This window comes from Oryzias latipes, chromosome 20, assembly GCF_002234675.1.
Source record: "Oryzias latipes chromosome 20, ASM223467v1".
Lineage (NCBI taxonomy): Eukaryota > Metazoa > Chordata > Actinopteri > Beloniformes > Adrianichthyidae > Oryzias > Oryzias latipes.
The window spans coordinates 13155288-13176989 of record NC_019878.2 but is presented as its reverse complement, the minus strand read 5'-3'; the positions used below and the strand labels follow the sequence as shown (position 1 = coordinate 13176989).

The 21702-nt window shown below is 37.9% G+C and overlaps 1 protein-coding gene across 4 annotated transcripts in view; it reads right to left on the bottom strand.

Annotated features, from left to right (window-relative positions):
* LOC101161101 (pleckstrin homology-like domain family B member 2) overlaps positions 1 to 18788 on the bottom strand; it is a 37554-nt gene extending 18766 nt beyond the window's left edge. The window contains exons 1-8 of one of the 4 annotated variants that reach the window (XM_023949932.1): positions 18409 to 18788; positions 13145 to 13201; positions 12583 to 12706; positions 10583 to 10681; positions 10065 to 10148; positions 3573 to 3692; positions 1432 to 1616; positions 55 to 1266 (exon numbers count right to left, since the gene is read on the bottom strand). In XM_023949932.1, coding sequence (XP_023805700.1) covers positions 55 to 1266; positions 1432 to 1616; positions 3573 to 3692; positions 10065 to 10148; positions 10583 to 10681; positions 12583 to 12706; positions 13145 to 13201; positions 18409 to 18441 — 1914 coding nt within the window. In that variant the 5' untranslated portion in view covers positions 18442 to 18788. The remainder of the gene's footprint in view (positions 1 to 54; positions 1267 to 1431; positions 1617 to 3572; positions 3693 to 10064; positions 10149 to 10582; positions 10682 to 12582; positions 12707 to 13144; positions 13202 to 18408) is intronic. The other 3 variants (XM_023949933.1, XM_023949934.1, XM_023949935.1) reach the window with 3 other exon arrangements.
* Positions 18789 to 21702: the final 2914 nt, after the last annotated feature.

Sequence of the window (21702 nt, the reverse complement as noted above, 5' to 3'; positions counted from 1 at the left end):
CTTTAATTCAAACTAAACCACAACAGTTTGATACAGTTGAAATATGAAACTTACCAGTTTCTCTACCTCCTGCTCACGAAGTCTTTCTTCTTTTTGCCATTGGTGGTAATCTGTCAATTCTTCCTTTCCACTTAGTGAGCTTATACTCCCTCTTCTTTCCCTGAATCCCCCTGGGGGAGTCACCCCAGCTTTTCCAAATGACTGCCTCCTCTCACCGAGACCAAGCCCTGGTTCCTCCCCCGCCTTCCCAAATGAGGACCTTCTGTCTCCAAGTCCCATCCCTGGGGCACAGGTGTTTTCGGACCCGTGTCTTTCCCTCTCTCCCACGTATGTCTCCTTTCCAGCCATACGTTCTGCTTCTGGGAGGGTGGAGCTTGTTGAGCTGATAGAGCTGGTGGAGGTCAGGCTGAGTTTTTTGGCAATGCGCGGAGAAGAAGAGCCTCCTGCTTTGGATGGAATGGTCACATCTGGTGGGGCATTAGTGGGACAGATGGTTTGACTGCTGGAACAAGAGGTTTTTGGAGAAGAGAGGGAGATGGAGACAACACCTCCACCCTGAGTTGGGGTCTGCATTTGATTCCTGCTGGACATTTGCTGGCAGGAACCACTTGAGTTATGATTGAGTTCATTGTTGGCATTTTGACCATAGCTGTACAAGTCCTTGCTAAATTTATAGCCACCAGCACTGTCAAATCGCCGTGGAGGAAGTGTCGACAAAGCCAGCACTCCATTGTTGTCACCTCTGGGAGATGGGGAAGGACAAAGGCGAGGCAACGAGCGGCTATGCCCCCCTGTCATCATTCCACTCAGTGAACCTGCTGAGTATTTCCTGGTTCGGTTGCTGGACGATGGCTCTTGTTTTCCACAGGTGCGACGGCCTAGGCGAGGGCTTGAAGGCATGCTTATTGCACCCCCAGTTGATGGAACACAGGGTGAAGAGGAAGAAGCAGGATAAGTGACACTGAAGCTATCACTGCTGGTCACCGAAGAGGTGGAGCCTCCACCGTTCCACGCAGATTGTAGAGGTGATGAACCCTGGTTGTAATGTCGTCGACTGTCGCTGAGTCCGCCACCGCTGTCCTGACTACGGCCAACCGAAGAGCGGGAGGCATGAGAAAACGAAGGGTCGGACCGTCGTCCAGGTGGAAGAGAGGAGGCAGATTTCATAGAAAGGGGAGGACGGTCGGAGCCATAAAAACACCTCGTCTGCTCTTGATAAGAATTAAAAGATGTGGATGGACTGGACACAGGTGAGGTGGGGGGTGACTGAAAGAAAAACCAGTAAGTTTAAAGTCAAGGTGATGTGTGTTTAAAATGACCACAGCCATGTTTAGTATGGTTGATTAAAAAAAAGAAAGGTTATCTCTAGTCTACACATGATTCAAAGTTTAAAGTAGATAGGTAATAACCACTTATTAAATGATGGCTGACCTGTGTCATGCTGAAGTAGGAGGGATTAGCGTTCCCATTTGCTCTCAGGCTGTTTTCCAGGGCAACTTTCTTGCGCTGCAGGGTATCCATCAAGTCCCGCAGCTCGGAGGCTGATCTCATGCCTCTGGCACTATTCGTACCCCTCACCACTGCATGACTGTAGTCACTGCTAAACTTCAGATAGTCTGAGAGGAGAGATAAATGAGATGCAAAGTCTATATGCACTAAAACAGGTGGGCAAAAAAGGCTGGTAATGTGTATTGAAAAAAAAAAGAAGCCAACTTGTAATAGCTGTGGAAGAACAGGTAATTTTCAATTGAACAGAGTTTGCAAACTTCTTTTTTGCTTTTGGAACAAAAGATCTGGACAAGGAAAAAGAATAACATGCAGGGATCTTGAATAAAGAAAGTTTGAATGCGTGACTGAGGCTGCTACTAATAACCAATGAAGCCCTTGGCAGACCAGACTTGAGTCATAATAATCCACAACTGGAAGCACATGCCAAGAAAAAGAGTCAGTTCACAAATACAGGTACTGTACATAAGTGCACACTTCCACAAACCATCCATTAGATCCAAAACAAACAGTTTAACCTGAGGAAGCTTTCTTAGACTAGGATCTTGGAAAATGAAACCAACCTCAAAACAATTTGATTTACCCTTAAGAGGGTCCACCCTCCCAAAAATCTATTTAAAGAAATGTGTAACTGATTGGAGAACTTAACCCAGATCCCAACTAAGTTCCTGTGGCTAAACTTTAAGAAACATCAGCTAAAAATGTCTAAAAGATCAGAAGAAACCTGTTTGACTCTACATCTCCTGACATTGAACAGGCAAATGAAACCATTACATTGTCTTACCATAACACCAGGTTAAGACGGATTTGAGAAACGGATCCATTTTTTTAACCATCTGTGGTTTTATGAGGAAGAGAAGCGCTTACAACATGCAAGCTTGGACCACCCAGTGTTTAACTGCCACACTCGCAAAAAAAAAAAACACACAGACAGGCTTTCCTTCAACTGAGAACTGTAGCTCAGCCTATGAGCGGTGCAAATGTCTTTGTTCCGTCTTTAAATATCAAGCTGTTTGGATGTTTACGGCTTTGCGCAGTTAACTTATTCTGTAACAAAAACAAGCTCCAAAAGGATGCGTGCGTGTGTGTCAAAGCTTAAACTGTAAGGGAAGGGGCAATGAGGCAGAATATAAAAGGACATCATAAGATCTAGAAATGTGCAAACCATTTACACGCACACACACATGCACACAGTGTGTTTGTGTCCAAACATGGGCAGATCTACACTGGCGGTCTGCTGCGCCTCAGCTTTCTTCCATCATCATAATTCTTTTTAGCGCCAAGCTATTCTCACTCAGTGTGGGAGCCTTTAGGTCTTTATGGCAGACTGTGAGTATTAACAACCAAAAGAAAAATATATTAGTTGGCTAGAAAAAACAGATGTGCTAATGTGCGTTTGAAATGTGCAAAGAGAGAAAGGCATTTCTGTAGTCACATGTTTTAATATGGCTCACACACTGAACACACAACACGGTCCATTCAAAGTTTAGGAAAGCAGCAAAGCCCGGCAGTGTCGTCATGGCAACTGAGGGGTACCAGATGACATAAAGATTTCAATATGCACAATATTTGAAATTTAACTAAAAGCAACTGTGTAATCCTGCTAATATTACACAGACCTTTAAATTATCCATGTTCTTACAGAAAGTTCGCTAACAACTCGGAGGATAATTTCTGATGAACTCCTGCCGCTCTGCAGAAACTATGTCAGAGAAAACGACAAAGATTTTTGATTTTGGAAAAGAACAAAATTTTAAAAAAAGGGCAATAGATCAAAAGATGATGGGGGTGGGGCTTTAGGAAGTCCTGCCTTATCTGCCACTGATTACCTGGATTAGGTGTGTTTAGAAGCTTGAAAAAGAAGCTTCAATGGGACGTTAGCTGAAAACATGCAACAGATGCACGTCTGACTCAAAAGACAGAGTGGCTACAACATAATCAACAACATAAATAAAAAAAATGAACTATTAAATAAGAAAAATACAGAAGGGATTAACATTTGAAGCCCAGTTCTGGATCAAAGATGTGTTTTATAATGATGAAAGATATTTCTTTTCTACATGTACCTGTATTGTAGGCTAAAGCAGACACTGGGCTCTTCTGTGGAAGCATGCTCTTCATTCTGCTGGCCTCCTCAGGATGGTTAAAGCGGAAAAAACAGGATTTACCCAAACAGAGGGAATATCCTGAAGAAGAACAGAAAAACACAGACATGAGGTGGAGATCCAACTAAGCACAATTGAGGACCATACATGACAACAGCATACAAGGATGTAGACATTAGGTAATACTTTAAATCAGAATGAGTCTGAAATATTTCGTCACCAGCAGACACACACTGCTTGTGCACAGCTTGCCGTCCCAGACCACAGTGTTTACTCTGGCCATCAATTAGGCTTAGAGGGCCAGGTATTAAACAAAATGTCAGGGTCACAACCTCTGGAATACACAGTGGGCCACAGCTGTCCAAATAGTTCAGGAACCAACAGAGAGCAACAGCAGTCCAACATCATTGCTGACATTTCAGATCCTAATAAAGTATAAAAGGTTTTTAAGCTTTCAAATAAACAAAGTCATTTGAAAACAAAAGACAGAAAGTAACAAAAAAGGCTAATAATAGATTTGTTTTATGTGAGGGTGTGTACCTCAGCCCCTCTTGCTTCATGTAGCCGACTGTGCTGATGATGGGATCTTTAGGTGTGCCATTGAGTAAAACATTGGCAAAGTTAGCATGTGTGTGTGGGAGGGAGGTAAAAAGTCTTCTCCCAGTAGCTGTTAGAGTCCTATCAGATTCTTTAGACATCAAGTCATACATTAGTGGTGGAGAAGAGCGGAACAAAATTTGTTCTTATGTTTTCCTCTCTATCTTAGTCATCAATTCATCCCTAGTGTTTGGAGTAAAAACTTTTCATGTTGGTACACCAGTGAGTAAAGTACTGGATCTGTCCAGAATTGACTTTAGAATGCCTGAACCGAACCTTTTCTCATCTTCAAAGCTATAGAGGAAGACCTGATTGCAGTGTTGAAATAGTGCTAATGCTGCACACTCATAAAACCAACAGAGGGCCTGTTTAGTCTACACAGCTGGACTGTGACCTGTTCGAATCCATACTTGTATAAACAGAAACTACTTGGCTTCTGTAAGGAAGTGGAATCATAAAAGGCAGATCAAAAAAATGCGTCTGGAGGATAAAATGGATGCATGCACATAGCACAGACGGATGGCCTTCATATCAGTGAGTAAGACCTAATAATATGTTTCCCATCTCTAGACATGAGTAATAAAAGTCTTTCAAATTTGTGGTTGTCTGTGTGCGTGCATGTGTAAACATGTCCTATGACGGCGTCTATCTAATGAATCACAGCACATCTCGGTATTTATCAGGACAGGACACAATCAGGCAACAAACACACACTGAGGCGGCAGTCAGCTCTTGTGAAAATCCAATTTCCTAGCTTCAATAACCTCACCATGTGAGACCTTTCAAGTAGACAGTAAAATGTCAAGCTCTCATTTGTTCTCAATCCCCAGCTCACTCCTTTTAATTTCCTCCCAACTTGTTAGCAAACAAATAAAAAATACTCAATAATTCGTTACCATATTGTACTCTTTAAAAACAAAAAACAAGCTAAAACCAAGAAAATAATGTTTACATACACAAACGTGAAGTTCTGACTGGTTCCACATGACTTGATAGATTTAACCTCAAAACCTTTCACACAAATCCAACCCACTAAAGTACCGGAACACGCTCACATGTTGACCACCAAATTAAGTTTGCCTCCCGTGCGAGCAGCGTAAAATGAGAATGGCATGGAGAGACCTTTCTAACATGAAAAACCTACTAAATTAGCTTGTATATACAGTTATGGGATAATTTCCAGTTTGCTATCTACAAAGTCAGACCTCAGAGTCTTTGAGGACACAGATGCAGAGCTGTATCCCGTCTGGACCCAATTTCTGTTTCCATGTAGATCTGCACTCACCACAATGTTATGGGAGGAATAACGCATTCTCTATTTGGTTAACATGAGAGGACGAATTGCCAAATTGAGACCATTAGACTAGCATGAAAAATAAACCAATTACAAAGATCCCATGACGGACATATGTTCGGATTTAATTGAATATACCTGTGTCACAGACAAACTAATAATAAAACATCGAGATGTTTGGTCAGACAAAATACTTTAATTGTATCTAATAAAAACTAAAGCTGTTTTTTTTTAAGTAAACAGACCTTAAATGTATTCACTCATAAAACAATGCCCACAATTCCATGTCTCAGTGGGATTGTAAATTGCCCCTAAAACCACAAATTAACCCTCATTGAGGGGTTCAGCAGCTACTTCATATTAAAACAGATTATTTTTTCTTACTTCGCTTCATCTGATGTTCTTCAACAACTAAGGGGCTAATATCTCCCTTTTGTAACATTTTTTTTAATTGGACTCACAGCATTTAAACCCACCCCTTCATTTTCAGCCTATGCATCTGTCCACAACCTATAACCAGAAATAAGCAGACACAAGAAGAAAAAAAAGTACATTTGATCATCATATTGGATAAAATTAAATAAATTATACTAAGACCACAAAAAGTCCAAAAATGCTTGGGGCAAACAGAAGACAGATTTGGGGGAAAACAATAAGCTCCGGGACAATCGGAAAGGTTTTGTTTTTCAGGTGTCAGGTATCCTGACTGCTTAGTCTGCCTTCATGGGATGGTTCTCTTAACCAGTAAACCTCCAAGATCATTTATTTGCAACAGACAGATGTTGTGCCCATTCAAAAGTGCAGGGGACATAAAGTAAGATTTAAGCTATCTTTAATCAGAATTTTAAAAAGAAACTTTGCTATGAGATGTTGACATTACTAAGGTGCACAGCAACAACACTGGCAAACTAACAAATGGAGCATGAGTAGACCTCCTTAACTAACCTTTGATAATTATCTTAACATTTTAGCTTAGATCTTTTAATACAGACAATTGACAAAGCTTAAATAACGCTTGTGTTATCTTATTAACGTTTATTTCTAACATTCATTTATTGGATACTGGTGAGAGTAAAGGAAAATTCTAATCTGACATAAACAAGATGGCACAAGACTGATGATGAAGGGCGAATCAGCACAAAGTCAATAGATGCAAATAAAAAAAAAAGAACAGAAAGCTAGCTGGCTGGCTAAAACTAGCTAAAGGCTAACAAACGGTCTAAAATAACGCAATTTAATCCTTCTTTTGAAATATGGATTAACAATATGCTTTTGTTTTCATGTTGGAAAACTTAACTTGATCATGTGGGGAAAAAACGTAACACTACACTATATAAGTAAAACGTTACATAAAAAGTAACCACAACAAAGTATAACATCAAAACAAAACAATGCTGGCATAAATGTTAGCTTGCTTTTGAAATTATACGTCGTTACCAACCTCTTGAGTCCCATTCACTGAGCGCTAACACGGCGTGAAAATCTTTTTTTTTTTTTTTTTTTTTTTTTGGTCCACGGGACGGGACGTCTAAAAAACTTTCATTGTTGGGTTTCTAGAAGTTTCAAGTTAGAAGTCAAAAAGTGACATTTGTAAATGTCTATATTTGAGTGTCCCCTCCGTCTTAAATATGATGCTCCTCTTCGACTCTCAGTCAGCGTCGGAGAAAGTTCAGTGATTTACATCTGCCAGACGGTCGTGCCTGGACTGTACCAACGGGGAATACAGAAAGGGGGGAGGGAATCAAGAATGAACTTCGTGAAAAGATTTTCAACCGGCTAAAGTCTAAACTTGGAGATTTATCGTTTCATCAAAGATGAAAATTAAAATAAACTAATTATAATCATGTATATAACTGGAGAATAGTTAACCTCTGAGTCTTGATGGTAGGTTCAAACAGAGTCAGACACAGAGGTATGAGAGAAACACCCCTATGCTTTCTTTATCTCCCTGCCTATTTTTCTTCACTCTCTTTCTCTTTGTTTCTTTCTTTGAAATCATCTGGACAAATGATACCTCACTGGTTACTACTTCATAAAGTCGAGTCATTTGGAGATTTTTTAGAAGAAAAAAGCAAACAAAGAATGGAAAAGTATAATACAGGGGGATTTGGTGCTACAAGTAATTTTTCCAAACGTCTATCTGATCAAATGCTTTGCATCTTCACATTGAATAGTAGTTTTTTTTTTTTTTTATTTGCACATACTTTGCATACAAAGGTGGGTGGAGTGGCCAAAAATCCTCCACTATTAAGTTCTGAAAAAACAGTTTCAACATATCTAAAATATTGTCTGAAACTTTTGCAAACGGAAAAAAAATTGAAAATAATGAGCAATCTCTAAAATTATATAAAACTTGAACCTATCAAATATTACGGAGTGTGGTTTGCAGCCTTTTTGGGCAATGACAAATCTTTTACTGATTTGCAGAGTAAAAAGTTATTTCTTATGTCATGTTTGCAAATATTGCCAGACACACTTTTTGATGTTATGTAATTTGCAATGCCTAATTTTTAAAGGCTGTTTTTTTTTCTTTATTTACAATGTTACACCAGGTCTCTCCAAAATTTAAACATGCTCTTTCAGCATTTACATAATCTAGATTTCTAAGCATAATACAAATTATAATGGGCAATGTAAAAGTTTACCTTTTTCATGCAGTTATCTACGAATTCTGATTTAGTACAAGTCTTTTTGTACATCCCTAAAAATAATAATGTTACAAACAAAATCTTTGCTGACTACAATTCATTGCAACAAAGTAAAAGTTCTGTTATTGTTGTAAACCTACTTAAATAAAAAAATGTTTGGTGAAGCAAAACTATTTTTAAAAAGTCAAATCTATGCAAAATGTAATTAACGTAGCCATGTCATTCTGTTATCCACCTCTGCATACGAGCAAAGCCAAAAGAAATGAAAATGTCTGCTACCCCATCTGTTTTTCACAGCAGCATAAATTGGTATGCACTTTGTGGTAATCTGTATGTTGGAGGACTGACCAAAGTTGTGTTTCATTTGTTGAACCAAAAGGCTTTTTTTTATTTGAACTGTCACTTTGTAGGGTAGGATTCTACATGAGGATATTAGCACGAGGTTTCTGGCTTTATCTTTATTTAAAAATCAAATGTTTATTGTCTTTTTTTGGCTTCTTTTTTGTTCAGCATATACCCTTCCTCTTGTTTGCTGACAGTTGTTTCCAACCCAATAAGCACCCTAAATGGGAAGCAGGTATAACACATTAAATAACAATTACAATAACAATTACAATTATGACAAAGTTTGTAAAAAAAAATTGCTTTTAGGGAGAGGTCTCTTCACACATTATTTTTGCTGAGGTTAATTCTGGTACTAGGTTGAGTGCTTAGTTACAGAGTTACCAAGCTGGTGGGATTCTAGGTCAAGCTCCAAATCCTGAGATAAGCAACAAATCATTTTCTAAACAAAGTTAATCATCTCCAGAACCCCCTATAATGTTCATGAGGGGACCTGTGGTTAAAATGATTCTGTCCTCAGCATAAAGTGCCAGATGATGTTCCTGAATAATTCTCCCTTTCTCAGTCCCTCCCTCTTGACTTTCTAACCTTTTCTCTTTTTTTAGTCTTTGTCTCTGCCCCCCACACTACCTAACAGTGAATGCCCCGGCCTCCTGCATGTGGACACACCAACATGTCAATATTTGCATCAGTCAGGCACAACATGAAGATAAATAGGTCTGTCAACACTCCACGTTAAACGTTCGGCTGAAAATGACACAGCAAAAGGAAACCAAAAAAAAAAGCAAAGGGAAACTTTAGCGGAAAATAGGAAAGGAAGGAAAAGAGGGCGGAAAATCTTACATAAGACTAGAACTGTTAGGTCTTATCCAGGGAATCCTGAGAAACTGGGAGAATGGAGAAACTCAGCAAACAACAGATAAATATACAAAACAACAACAAAACACAGGGCCTACGTGAGCATTGTAAAAGTACAGAACCTAGGAGACTGTGTCAGTGTTGTGAGAATTTTTTTATAGCCTGCAGTGTCAGAATGTTGTAGAGTTTTACCAGCTCTGCATTTGTTAGAAGCTGTGATTCATTAAAAAAGGACCAAATGTTCCAAACCACAAAGAATTAACCCAAACCAAAAGTGTGTGAGCATGCACACACACACACACACACAAAAACACATCCTTATTTTTGACTTACATCATTCACCGCACATGGACAAGCAAATAAAGGTTTTTGTGAGCTCTCATGTACCAAAACATAAAACAACAACACACTGTATACCCTGCTGTTTCAGTGCTGAACCTCAGCAGAATGCGATCCATGTGACTCACACATAAAAAAGCAAGCAAGTTAACCAACCCACAAATTACACACTCTCCCCCTTTCCCAAACAGGAGTTATGAAATACAAGTAAAGAAAAAAATGTTTTATTCTGGTATAATGTGACTTTTCACCAATAGGGGGCACTGTAGCAATGTGTGTACCTCTTAATTAAAACTGTGCACTCAAAAGAAACACACAAATTGCTTCACATAATTTGAGATTGAATTACTATTTGTGTTCAAGTGTACAGCTTACCCTGTGTGAGTGGTGTGGGTACAGTGATTTGGACTCCATCTAGGCTGCAAAGGTGACCGCAGGGGTCAAGGGTCACCACACCTCCTGTTTTGAGAGTCAGTTTTTCATTTAAAAGAAATTCTCCCAGTAATGTGCAAATATCCAGACAACTTTTTTTGTAAAACAATTCCTTTAACTTTTTAATAACATTCTACAATAAGTAAACCTCATGTTTAAAATGTATTGTACCAAAACAGCATGTTTACTGTTTACTTTAAAAATTTTGAGTACCGGTAGTAACAATTATCTCAAACATAGATTTACTACAAAATCAAAAGGGACATAAATGTTTTTTTTTTTCTCCAAGAAATGTTGTTAAGTTGAGTTCCTGTTTAGATGTTTATAGTTTCTGATACACTTCTAAAACAATTTTGCGTTTTCTACAAGCATTTGCACACATTTATTGACCTTGTAACAAAATGTGTCAAATATTTGACTGTTTTTATGAAAAGAAAATAATCATGTGAGGTGACTCTCACCTTCATTGAGGATGAGGCAGTGCTCTGCTTCAACACCAGGCCCCTGCACTGTGATATCTTGAGGAACCGGAGCATCATCTCTGCCTATACGTGTCACCCCTGAAATATTGAAAGATTATCTGGAAATTCGGTTCTGACAACAGAAATCATTCATGAAATATTTTAATGTGGGAACATCTTGGTGCACTTAACAAAGAAATATTTGTCTTGTGTTTCTTAATTTTGCAGAAACGACATTAGTGGTATGTCTCTGATGAACATCTTAATCCTCTTTCCAGTTCTGATCATCTGACTGAAAGCTGTGCCCGCCCGCCCGCCCCTTAAATGAAGTGTTCTTTGGGTTGTGCTCTAATTGCAGATTTTTTTCTTTGTCCACTGCCAGATTTAATCATCCTGTGGGATCTCAAAAGGATTAAGATCTTGGCTTTAACCTGGCCATTCCACTCCTCTCAAAGTCTTCCCTTTTTTTTTTAAACTTACTTTTAGTGGAATCACTGGAATGTTTTTGGTCATTGTCATATTACACGGTGCACCTCTGGCTTATATTTATAGATAGGGGATCTTACATCACTCTCACCTCTCAGCTAACCCAATGAAGAATTTAATTTTTAGGATGGTCTGTTCCTCACAGTCAACTAACAGCAAATGTCCTCAAATGACAGATTTAGATTGACCTATTATATGCAGATTGGGTTGAAAAAGTTTTGAAAACATTTTTTTATTCCTATGACGAAATTTAAACTTCTTAGAATCTCTTTCTGGTGGTGAATGGATTTAGTTTGTGTTTTGTGCTTTTTTTTCTCCAATGGCTGACTTTAGATTATTTTAGCATATATTATGTCTCATCCTAAATTAATGAACAGGTAATTTTATATTTAAAGGTTTACAAAAGCTTCATGAATTTGATCATGATAATAAAATAATCAAGAGAAAAAAATAGTGGATAAAAGTTTAAAGGACATTCTAATTCGGATGTGGTAATAAAATTACATCCATCTAAAGATTACATATTTTTTCACAAAAAAAGTTTTTTTTTTAGTTTTATTAGTAGTAATCTTAATTTTACAATGTAGTTAAATAAAAATAAATGGCAACACATGAATTACAGACGTTTCATCATATTACGGATTATGAGGAAATTGTGATCCATCAAGTTGTATGACATAAAACATAACTTTTGATATATTTTTTGTTTTTTATTAGGGTATCACTTAGTCACATTTGTCATAATAAACCATTTATAATAAAAGTTTGTGTTTTTTCATTCTAAAAAGATTGATGATCTCTGTAACACAAATTAAAGCTTAATGTGTGTGGGAGGCACCACTATTATTCTTCTGTGGATCATTTTACATGACTTTTAAAGCTTTTAAGCTTGTGTCAGTCAGCTGTCATTAGTAATCCTTGTTCTGCCTTAAGGCTACTGAATAAAATTTCACAGAGCAAGCACTCCTCCATCAAAATCATGTTAATAACCTTCTTATTTGTGCTTTAGATGTTTCACTGCAACACTTTTGGCTCCCAACTTGAATCGTGAGTAAAACTTATGTAATATGAAGTTGAATTGTATATTTAAGATAAAAGGGGATGCAAACAGAATTTAAATGTCACAATTTCTATTTTAAACTGTCATACAAAAGCAGGGTGTATCTTCTGTTTTTGTGTTATTTGGGCTTAAGTATGTGTCATCATAGAGGTTATGTTCAGACTTTTCAATTGACATCGTTCAGGTTAATTAATACATACTTGGTCAAAAAGGAAAAAGAATGGAAACTGAACAGCTTGTGTCTTAGCACAAGGAACTTGGACGTGCAGCATTCAGCAGCTCCTAAAGTTCACTTTGAAGCTCCCTAACATTAAAGAGCCAGCATGCAAACAGAAGAGACTTCTCTACACTTTCCTTCTCATCCTCAAATCAAGTCTGCAGTGCACATGTGCATCAAGGAAGCAGGAGAAGACAAACAAACAGTCGTTGTCACGAGTGTTTCTGTGTGTGCTACCTTCTTTTAGCGGGAGCAAGGTGATGGCCACACTCAGCCTGCCACTGCCCAGACTAACCAGATGAGGAGCAGCAGTCTGGACCTTCAGGCCTTTCCCTGTATCGATTAGGTCCAAGGGTGGAGACTGCAAATGCCAATCACAGAAGCAAATTCAAACTTCACAGCTCTTTATTTCCTTAACCCTTGTGCTATCCTAGGCACTTTAACATTGGGAGTTGGGTCATCTAGACCCACTAGACAGTGCTCTGAACCTTTTTTCTTCAATGATATGTGATCTTCACTGGTGTCCATGGATTACATGAAATCTTTCCACCTTTATCCACCTTTGTCATGGTAGGAAGAACACGTCAATGTAAGGGTGGGGTCATCTAAGATAGCACAAGGGTTACATTCAATGCCATTTTAAAATCAAGATTAACCATATGACATTTTTTCTCATTATTTCTCTATGTTCTTAAAGTACTGACTTTTAAGTGACTTTAAGTCTCTGACTTTAGTCAGCATTGTATCACGAACTGTGCTGTTGAGAAACAGTATAGCTTGAGTGCATAATTTTATTTACCTTAGGTTCAACTGCAGACATCTGGTCCGGCTGGGTTTGAAACCTCATCTTAGATTCCTGAATGCAAACACACACAACAACATCAATCTATGACTGAATAAGGACACAGTGAAACACACACATTACAAACTGCTATAGCCATTGGTAGCTTGTCTGGCGACCACACATTATTTGGGAATGTGAGAAAAAAACAGCAAAAGAAGAAAATTACATTCATCCACTGCAGGAAATTGACTTTGAGACAGTGACATGCGTGAGTTATGTATAGACTCAAACTTCTTTTGTGTCATTATTGATATTTTATTTTTTATTATATATTATTTCATTATTATCCTTCATTCTTATGATCAGATGCACCTTGACATGAAGGCTGTCTTTAATTTCATCATGCTTCTTCCATGAACATTCAATTCTATTCTATTTTGTTCTATTCTATTCTATTGGTTGAAAAGTATTGATTTTTTTTTTTACTACTAACCCCAATTTTTTCTCTGGTAACGATTTGTGTTGTACATTAAAAGAGTCTAGTTGTAGCGTGGAGTGAGGCATTTTATACAAGTTGAAATATATTTTTGGTGACATACTGCATTTTTTTGAAGCAAGAGTTTTTAAAGGAGCAGATCCCTGCATACATTTTTGAATTAAAAAGGACCAAAGGGTTATGTATTTTTTCTAGATGTACCCAATAGAAGTGTAGTAGCACAATCATCTATTTTGATTGTGTCAAGACTGTTCTAGTGACACAATGAACACTAACCATTAAAAGGAAGAGTCTTTTTTTCGGCTCAACATCCCAAGAAAAGAAAGTTCTTTATTCATAGAAAGTTCCATCTAGCACTATAAAGAGCTGATTTTCCTTAGTTATGTTTGAAATAGAGACATTAAAATTTTAAAAAGATGGATTAAACGTAGTAAAAGAAAGAGACTAAAACAGACCAAAGGAAAGAAAAGCAAGTGTCCATGTATGACATATGAACATGCATATATACATTTTACATACATATTAATATGTAGGCAAACCTGTTCCAAGGGCAACTTCTGCACTACCCTGCAATTCAGCGGAGCCACAACAGGCTCTATTTGTGAGTTCAAACACAATTAAAGACACAAAAATAGAGCGGGCACACACACCATGATGTGTGAGTGAAGTATCTCTCACCAAACACAGATGATTACAGTATTTGGGAAATCACCACAGCCACATTGTGATTCACACCTCCTGCCATTTCCTCCCACTCTTCCTCTTCTCTACTTGTTATACAGTTTTCCTCATCCTGTACCAAACCCTCAATAATGAAAATTACTCATTTCAGACTGGTATTTGGGTTAGTCACTTCTGTTAGTTATTATTTTGTTTTTCTTTTCCCTTTAAACATCTTTAGTGTGTTTTTTGTTTCACCTTCCTGCTTTTCGTGTCCGGTTCGTCCAACTTTTTTAATCTTACTCCCATTTCTTTTCCTCAAATCTCCAGAAAAGGGGAAACACAAATCTAGCTCTGCCCAACACAACATCCTTTCATTCAGCTGCTGCTTCCTTTCTGAGGACGCTTTCTTTGCTATTATGACACCCTTTTCGGTTTGTCGCCCGCCTCCCACCCGTCCAGGCGCAGGCACGCACATGCTTGAAAACTGGCCACCTCTGTAACCCCCACAAGTCATGCATCACTTATTTGTTCTTTTAAAAGAATATGTAGGATCCACATTCTTTCTTTCTTGTTCATCCCAGGTGTAGACAAAGCAAACACCTTTATGAATAACCAGGAGAATTCCAAACGTGGGGCCGTCAAAAGTCTCATTTGAAGCTTAAATGGGCAGAATAAAAAACAAAATCTCATCTCTATTTGCCGGTCGTATTCCCCAAACTATTTCTCTAGTTCTCAGCACACTCATCTATCTTCCTAGTTCCAATCCGGCCTTTGTTGTCATTTTCTTCATCAAAGCCCTCTTTAACTCCAAGGTTAGCATCTGTTTAGGCAGGTCAAGACAAGTCAATGCCCCTGTTTGCTCGGATTAAAAGCAGAGCACCGAGGTGTGTTACGCCTCCTTCTAAACATCCAGATATCATCTTTTTCATCTGCTTGTTTTCTTACAGTCTCAGACAAAAACAGCAAATCTGACCTAGAAAGATGAGTCAAAATAAGGAGATGAGGGTAAATTCAGTCTAACACCTATGAAAAGAACAATATTTTAAAAGTGAGTGCTAAAGATATTTGAAAGAGTTTCCCACTTCCTTGATTTTATGATTTGATGCCACTAAACACACTTACTTTAATTTAAAAAAATATTTATATTGTGCATTGCAAATGAAAAAAAAATCACACTGACAAAAAGTTATGGGTAATATATTGTCAAAGATTTTTCTTTGGGTTTAAAATACAATATTGGAATTACAGACAAATTAAATACAAACTAATAGATTTTCAAAAAAGTAAGTTAAAGCTTGAATTTAAAATGTACCAAACGTGGTTTTAACATATTTAAATTCCCAGTCCAGTCATGTTTTTATCTACTCTAAAAGCGTTCCTAGTGGTCTTTTAATTATAACTGTGCCGTTTTTAGTCAAAAAGCAAACAAATGTGTCGTATTCTAGGTCATAGTTGCTGCAAAGTAACTGTGCGCAGAGTAAGATTTCCCCTGCTTCCCAACATACTTTTATCTATACTCTGTCCCACTAGTTTACAGTCCTTCAAACCCCCAACCTAACATTACAAGTGCAACAAAATTGGCAAGCAGTATTGTTACTATTCCACTGTGCAGTTTGAAGCCAGATTCCAGCTGAGACGAGGAAAACAATGATGTCCATGGATCCATTCGCCAGCAAGTGGATGGGACGTAAAGGAGCGGAGCGGCAAGCTTGTGACCCACTGATTGTAACACCTATGTCATTGCTGCACGCTCTTTCCAAAAGCATTTCTTTGTCTGTTCCTCATTCGCAACAATTTGAATAAAGAAATCCTCAATTTCAAGCTTAATTTTCATTACATACATTTTCCATCATGAGAAATATGCACGTTAGAAACACCAAAAACACAATTTTCAATGGAGTGGGTCTTTAAGGACTTTTGAAAGCAAATTCAAAAATGCAAACTGCAAAGACAATCGCTCTTTGATGACATCTTTAGAACAGCTGAATGTCTCTGATATGTTCTGTTGGCTCAGCACCTGAAAGCAGGATCGAATTTTTAGGAGAGGGAAAAACAGAGGGATGGAAAAGGACAAGGTATGAGTCAAGATAGAGAGGGAAAAAACATCAAAGCAGAATGAAAGAGGACAATACTTTCAGACCAGTTTAATTTCCTCATATTTCATCTCCTGTCAAGCTTCTCGTGCATTTTTTTAAACATCTGTTTTGTCTTTTTGCTTCTTTAAGATACCTGCAGTAGCCTAGATTCTTATAAACATGCACTTGGAATAACCCTGCATAAACAGTTCATACTTGAAACACTGAAACAATTTGTTTTTTTCTGAGTATGCTTGGCTTTATTCAACAAAAGAATTACGTTTTTGAAATGTGTTTTGCAAAGCAATGTTTCATGCTTTGAAGCTGAAGAATCTTTTTTATTTAAACCGAGGTTCAACATCTGCTTTTAATCTCCATTTGCTTTATCAATGCAAATGTCTGAAGCTAAAGATAAGCAGCATCGGAGGATAACAACCCTTTTTAGGCTCAAATTCAATGAAAATGAATGACTGACCAATTCATTTTCCAGTTCTTTTGGGTAAATATGTATATTCTAATATGGCTTGAATGTTACATATATTACAAAAGTGTCTCGTTTATATAATTTTTGTCGCTTTCTCCATCTCTGTCTCTAACATCCCCTCCCCTCACATTCCAGCGTTAGCCTCTTTCTCCTCCCACCTGACAAAGCCAGCATTGTATCACAGATGTTGTTTAATATGGAGTCTCTCTGTGAGCCTCAAATTGAGCAACTAAATAAGTTATCTACTCCCTTTGTTTTCAAGTAAATTCTTGCTTGTGTGATAAAGTCCCCAAGAATTCTTTCTTTTTACAACACTAAGCCAGACAATCTACTTGATAACTAACACAAAAAAACTCCATGTTTGTTTGTATTTTTTTGTTTTGTTCGTTTGTTAGCACTTCCCCATAATGTTTTGGGGGTTATCTTTTGGTTCATTTTTCTTCACACGAGTGCGTGTTTGTCTTCTGTAAAAGTCTGAAAGCAGAGAACCAGAGTCTGACCTTGATCCACTCTACAAAACACACTTTCTCACACTTTTAAAGAGGTTCTGTTCAATCAGCTTGCAAGGTGCAAGACCCTCAACAGGAAAGGACCTCCATTGTTATTTCAGCTGACAGAGTCGTATTTGGTTTTCTGTCCAGGGTGTGTTTTTACTTGCCAAAAACTTCAGATAACTTCGGTTCCCATAAGCAGGGGATCAAGTGGTTTTTGACTTTCAAAAGGTCGGATATGAGTCGAGGATAGATGACAGTTTTTTTGTTTTTTTACTGTAAAGTACTGAACCAGATTTATAGCAGCAACCCTGACATTAAAGGTTAAAAAGCAAGACAGTGACAAGACAATGTGTGCAAGAGTAAAAATCAAAAAAGAGGGAAAACAACCCCACCGCTAAGTAAAGAACATTCATGTGCTTTCAGGCAAAACTTGACAGATTTCCCAATTTTCTTTCTCCAGACTGAGTTAATCAGTATTCTGTATTTATATATTTAAATGTTTGAAACTGAAAAAAAGTTATGTAGATAACAGTTTCGGTAAAACATTAAAGTGGTTTCTCCTTCAATATGATTTCTTATTTTTTGTTTGAACATCAAATAAAAAAGGTAAAGTTAGTCTGACTCTTTTCATTATAGTTTTTGTATCTTTATGTTTTTTGTTGTTTCCCTATATTTAAAGACGCAGACACATTTAAACCTTTTACATACAAAAACTCCAAAGTCCAGGACATGAGTGACGACAGTAAAGGATTTGTTTGCTGCTGAACCACTAACTGCTGCTGTCAGGCCCCAGCATGGTCAATAACAAAGAAACAACAGCAGTTTAGAAGCTTTAAGAGATTAAATTTCACTATTGATGGTTCCATCTGAATACTATGTTTTAACTAGTCCGGATTTGTCCACATTTTCCTCTGCATGAGATCCAGAAACAAAATGCTGGGAAGAAAAAACTGGAATAAGATCGGCACTCCCTGATCTGTGGATAAATCAGTGCTGAAATAAAAAAACGATTTTAAGCTTTCAAATACTTCCAGAATAAACACATAGTCATCAACAAACATGCTTACTATTGCTGAAACCGGGCCGGCCACTTCTGTCATCCTGCAGGAAAACACTCAGGCGGGCCAGGACAGAAAAGGTTTCCAGACTAAACTCCCTTAAATGTTCAGCCTCTTCTCCCTTGGCAGTCTGTGCACTAACAGAAAACACATTCCCCGCTGGGCATGAAAAGTTGTAAATGTTGACAAAAGACTATATCTCCTGTTTCAGGTCAGGTTAAGAGAAGAGAGGTCCTCAGCCAAGTGCGACGAGTGCAGGAATGCAGCAACAGCTGGAAGCAGAGCTGGAGAGAGATGAAGGAGAGAGACTCTCCCTCTTTCTCTCTCTAACACACCCCACCCCCTTAAACATATAGACACACACACACACTCTACACAGCTAAATATGCAGGTGCTAACACACCTAACCCCTCATCATATACCATTCAGAGACACACAAAAACACTGTCTGATGAGGAGAGTGAGAAAGTCAGGCCGAGAAGAAGGATGGCATTCTTTAGACTAGGCAGCTAAAGATAAGCAGGCACGATAAGCAGAATGTTTTGCTAGTGATGTTACTTCAGGGATGCAGTCTCCCACATCCCACCACTCAGTCCAGCCCTCATGCCGAAGACTGATTAGTACATTACAGAACAAAAGAAAAGTTAAAAGCTCCCTAAAATGTGCAGTTTATAGTCCCACTTCAATTATCTTTTGATCGGTTTTAAAAGTGTTCCCAGTGGTCTTTTGATTATGATCAGCGTATTTTATCCAAAATCAAAAAACCTGTGTCGTTTTCTAGGAGATTTCTTTGCAAAGAGGCAGGAGCTCATTAGGAATTTGCCTCTGAGTTGTGGGCGGGGCTATTAGTCCAGAGTAAGCCTGTCCTCAGCTCACAGCTCCTCACAACACCAACCTACCATTACCAGTGCAACTAAAATGGTGAGCAATACTGGAGCTATCCAGCCATACAGTTTTGAGCAAGATATCAGCTCTGAAAAAGAAAACAAAGATGTTAATGTATCTATGTGTCTGCAAGTGGATGCATCAGAATGGAGCAGAGCAGGGAGCTTGTGGCCTGCTGTTGTAGGTTCTACTTCACACCTACAAGCTTTTTCCAACTGCATTTTTTTTTTGCTCCAAATTCACAACTATTTGATTTGAGTCAGAAATGCAATTTGAAGCTTAATTTTCTCTGCATATGTCCTCCATCATTAGAGGAGGTCACACTTTGCTTTCACAGTTCTGTTCATAATAATTGAAAGGAGAATGTAAAACTCTAGAGCTTTTCTGGGTTTAGGTTGCATGGAGGCATTAACAAATTAAGTTGAAAATAATCCCAATTTTATGACAAATCAATCAGGAAAAGACAATCCTAAATACAGTACATTGATGCTTCACATGTCTTCGTTTGTGTAACCAGGAGGAGATAGCAAGTACTGAAAAGGAGAGGAGCATACAAGGATTAGCTTACCCAAAGGAAAATTTGAACTCCAACATTATTATTTATATCAGGATGTAAAAAAGGTGCCCATCAATAATAGTGTGCATCCAGAGTAAAAGGCAATGGGTTTAATGGGGGCAGCCTGAAGTGCCATCAAGCATTAATATAAATCTCCTTATGAAGAGAAATAACTTTTTAAAGCACTTTTAAGATGTTTTTTTTTAAATAGAACTCCAGATGAAAGTCAGATTTGAACAAATTTGTTTCAATTTTGTTTATCAAATGCAGAAAAGGTCATTCTAATTTCCAATGTTTGCTGCATTGTCTATTTTTTTATTGAAACAAAAAGTAAGGTCTGGTTGAGTTTTGTTTTTTAAAACGTCCTATAGATGTTTTGAGGGTTGCAAGATGACACAAATTACACAAAAATCTATAAATCATTTAAAGTGATCTATGCATGTAACTTCTTTTTTTTTAAATCTTTCTTAACCTCCACTCAGGGAGTTCTCAGCAGCCCTCTCCATGAGATATGTGCACTATCGCAAAAATCTCTTACATGTTCAGTCATGCATCATTCTGAAGGTGCCATGAGGGAAGAATTAATGCCATCGAAGCTGTACTAAAGGGCATTTTTCAATTGGAATTGTTTGCAGTATACTGAAATGCAAACAACATGTACAGCAGAAGATCGATAAGTTATGTAACCTAAACCCTTTTTGTGTATGTGTGTTCTTGAATTTAATACATGCAAACAAAGTCCTAGAACTGATTCATTGGTCAGACTAAGGTCAGGAAAGCTTTGGCAGTAATAGACACCACAAACATACAAAGACATGAACTTTTTCATTCAAGCATCTTATCTTATCTCTCAGGCAGTGAGCAAATCCGTTGACGGGTAAACAGCCCCAAGCCCTGCTTCACTGTTTCAGCTGCTCCCTAACATGACGAGAAAAGGGCAGTAAGTGCGTTCCTTGGTAAAAAAAGAGCTTTTTTTTAGTTCAGATTACAATTCATCAATGTACACATTTAAGACTACTAACACCAACAGCTTTTGAATTCAAACAGCTCATAAGTGCTTAATTATGCTTTAGAGATGCGATGAAATAAAGTCTGACTAAAAAGAGAGACGCTGGAGCCCGCCTGCTCCTTTTGACTTTCATATCAAGTGTTTCCAGAAGCCGTTGCACTATTATGTCTCCATGGGTGCTTGCAAGCAATGAGAACTGCTAAATTTTCCTAATGACATCATTCGAGAGCATGTGGGTTTAAGAGGCCTGAAGAATGTCCGACAACATTCCCAAAAGAATTCCACAGTTCCCAAGTGAACCCAGGAGGCTGTGCAGGAGCTCTGGAGGCCTCTCTATTGGAAGAACCTGTTGTAAAAGATTACTCTCATTAGGGACAAAAAGAGATTTTTTAATAAAGTTTGAATGAAAAATATTTTCTGGTCTATATCGCAAAGGAGTCTGTGTCGGAACATTTTCCAATTATAAAATATGGGGTGAAACCTCCATGAATGTAATTACTTTTGATCACCTGATGCCCTCCCAGATCTCAGTGTCATCTTTGCTGTAATGCTGTAAAGAATGGGTATACCTATTGAGTTCACATGCTTTCAATACTGTTCTAATGACACACGATTGAGTGAGGCTGACAACACTGAGTGTGTCTTATTGCAAACTAAGGCAAATAGACTGACTCATTCCCAGTAAAGACAGTTATTAGACGCCATGCCACAAGTTTTTAATGCCATTTAAGCACCAGAGTCATCATCTTTTGAACGATAGCGCTAAATTCCCATGTGTAGGACTTTTTTGATCCTTGGTTCTGACATCACTGGGAGAAAATACTAATGAAAAATCAACAGAAATTGTGTTTTC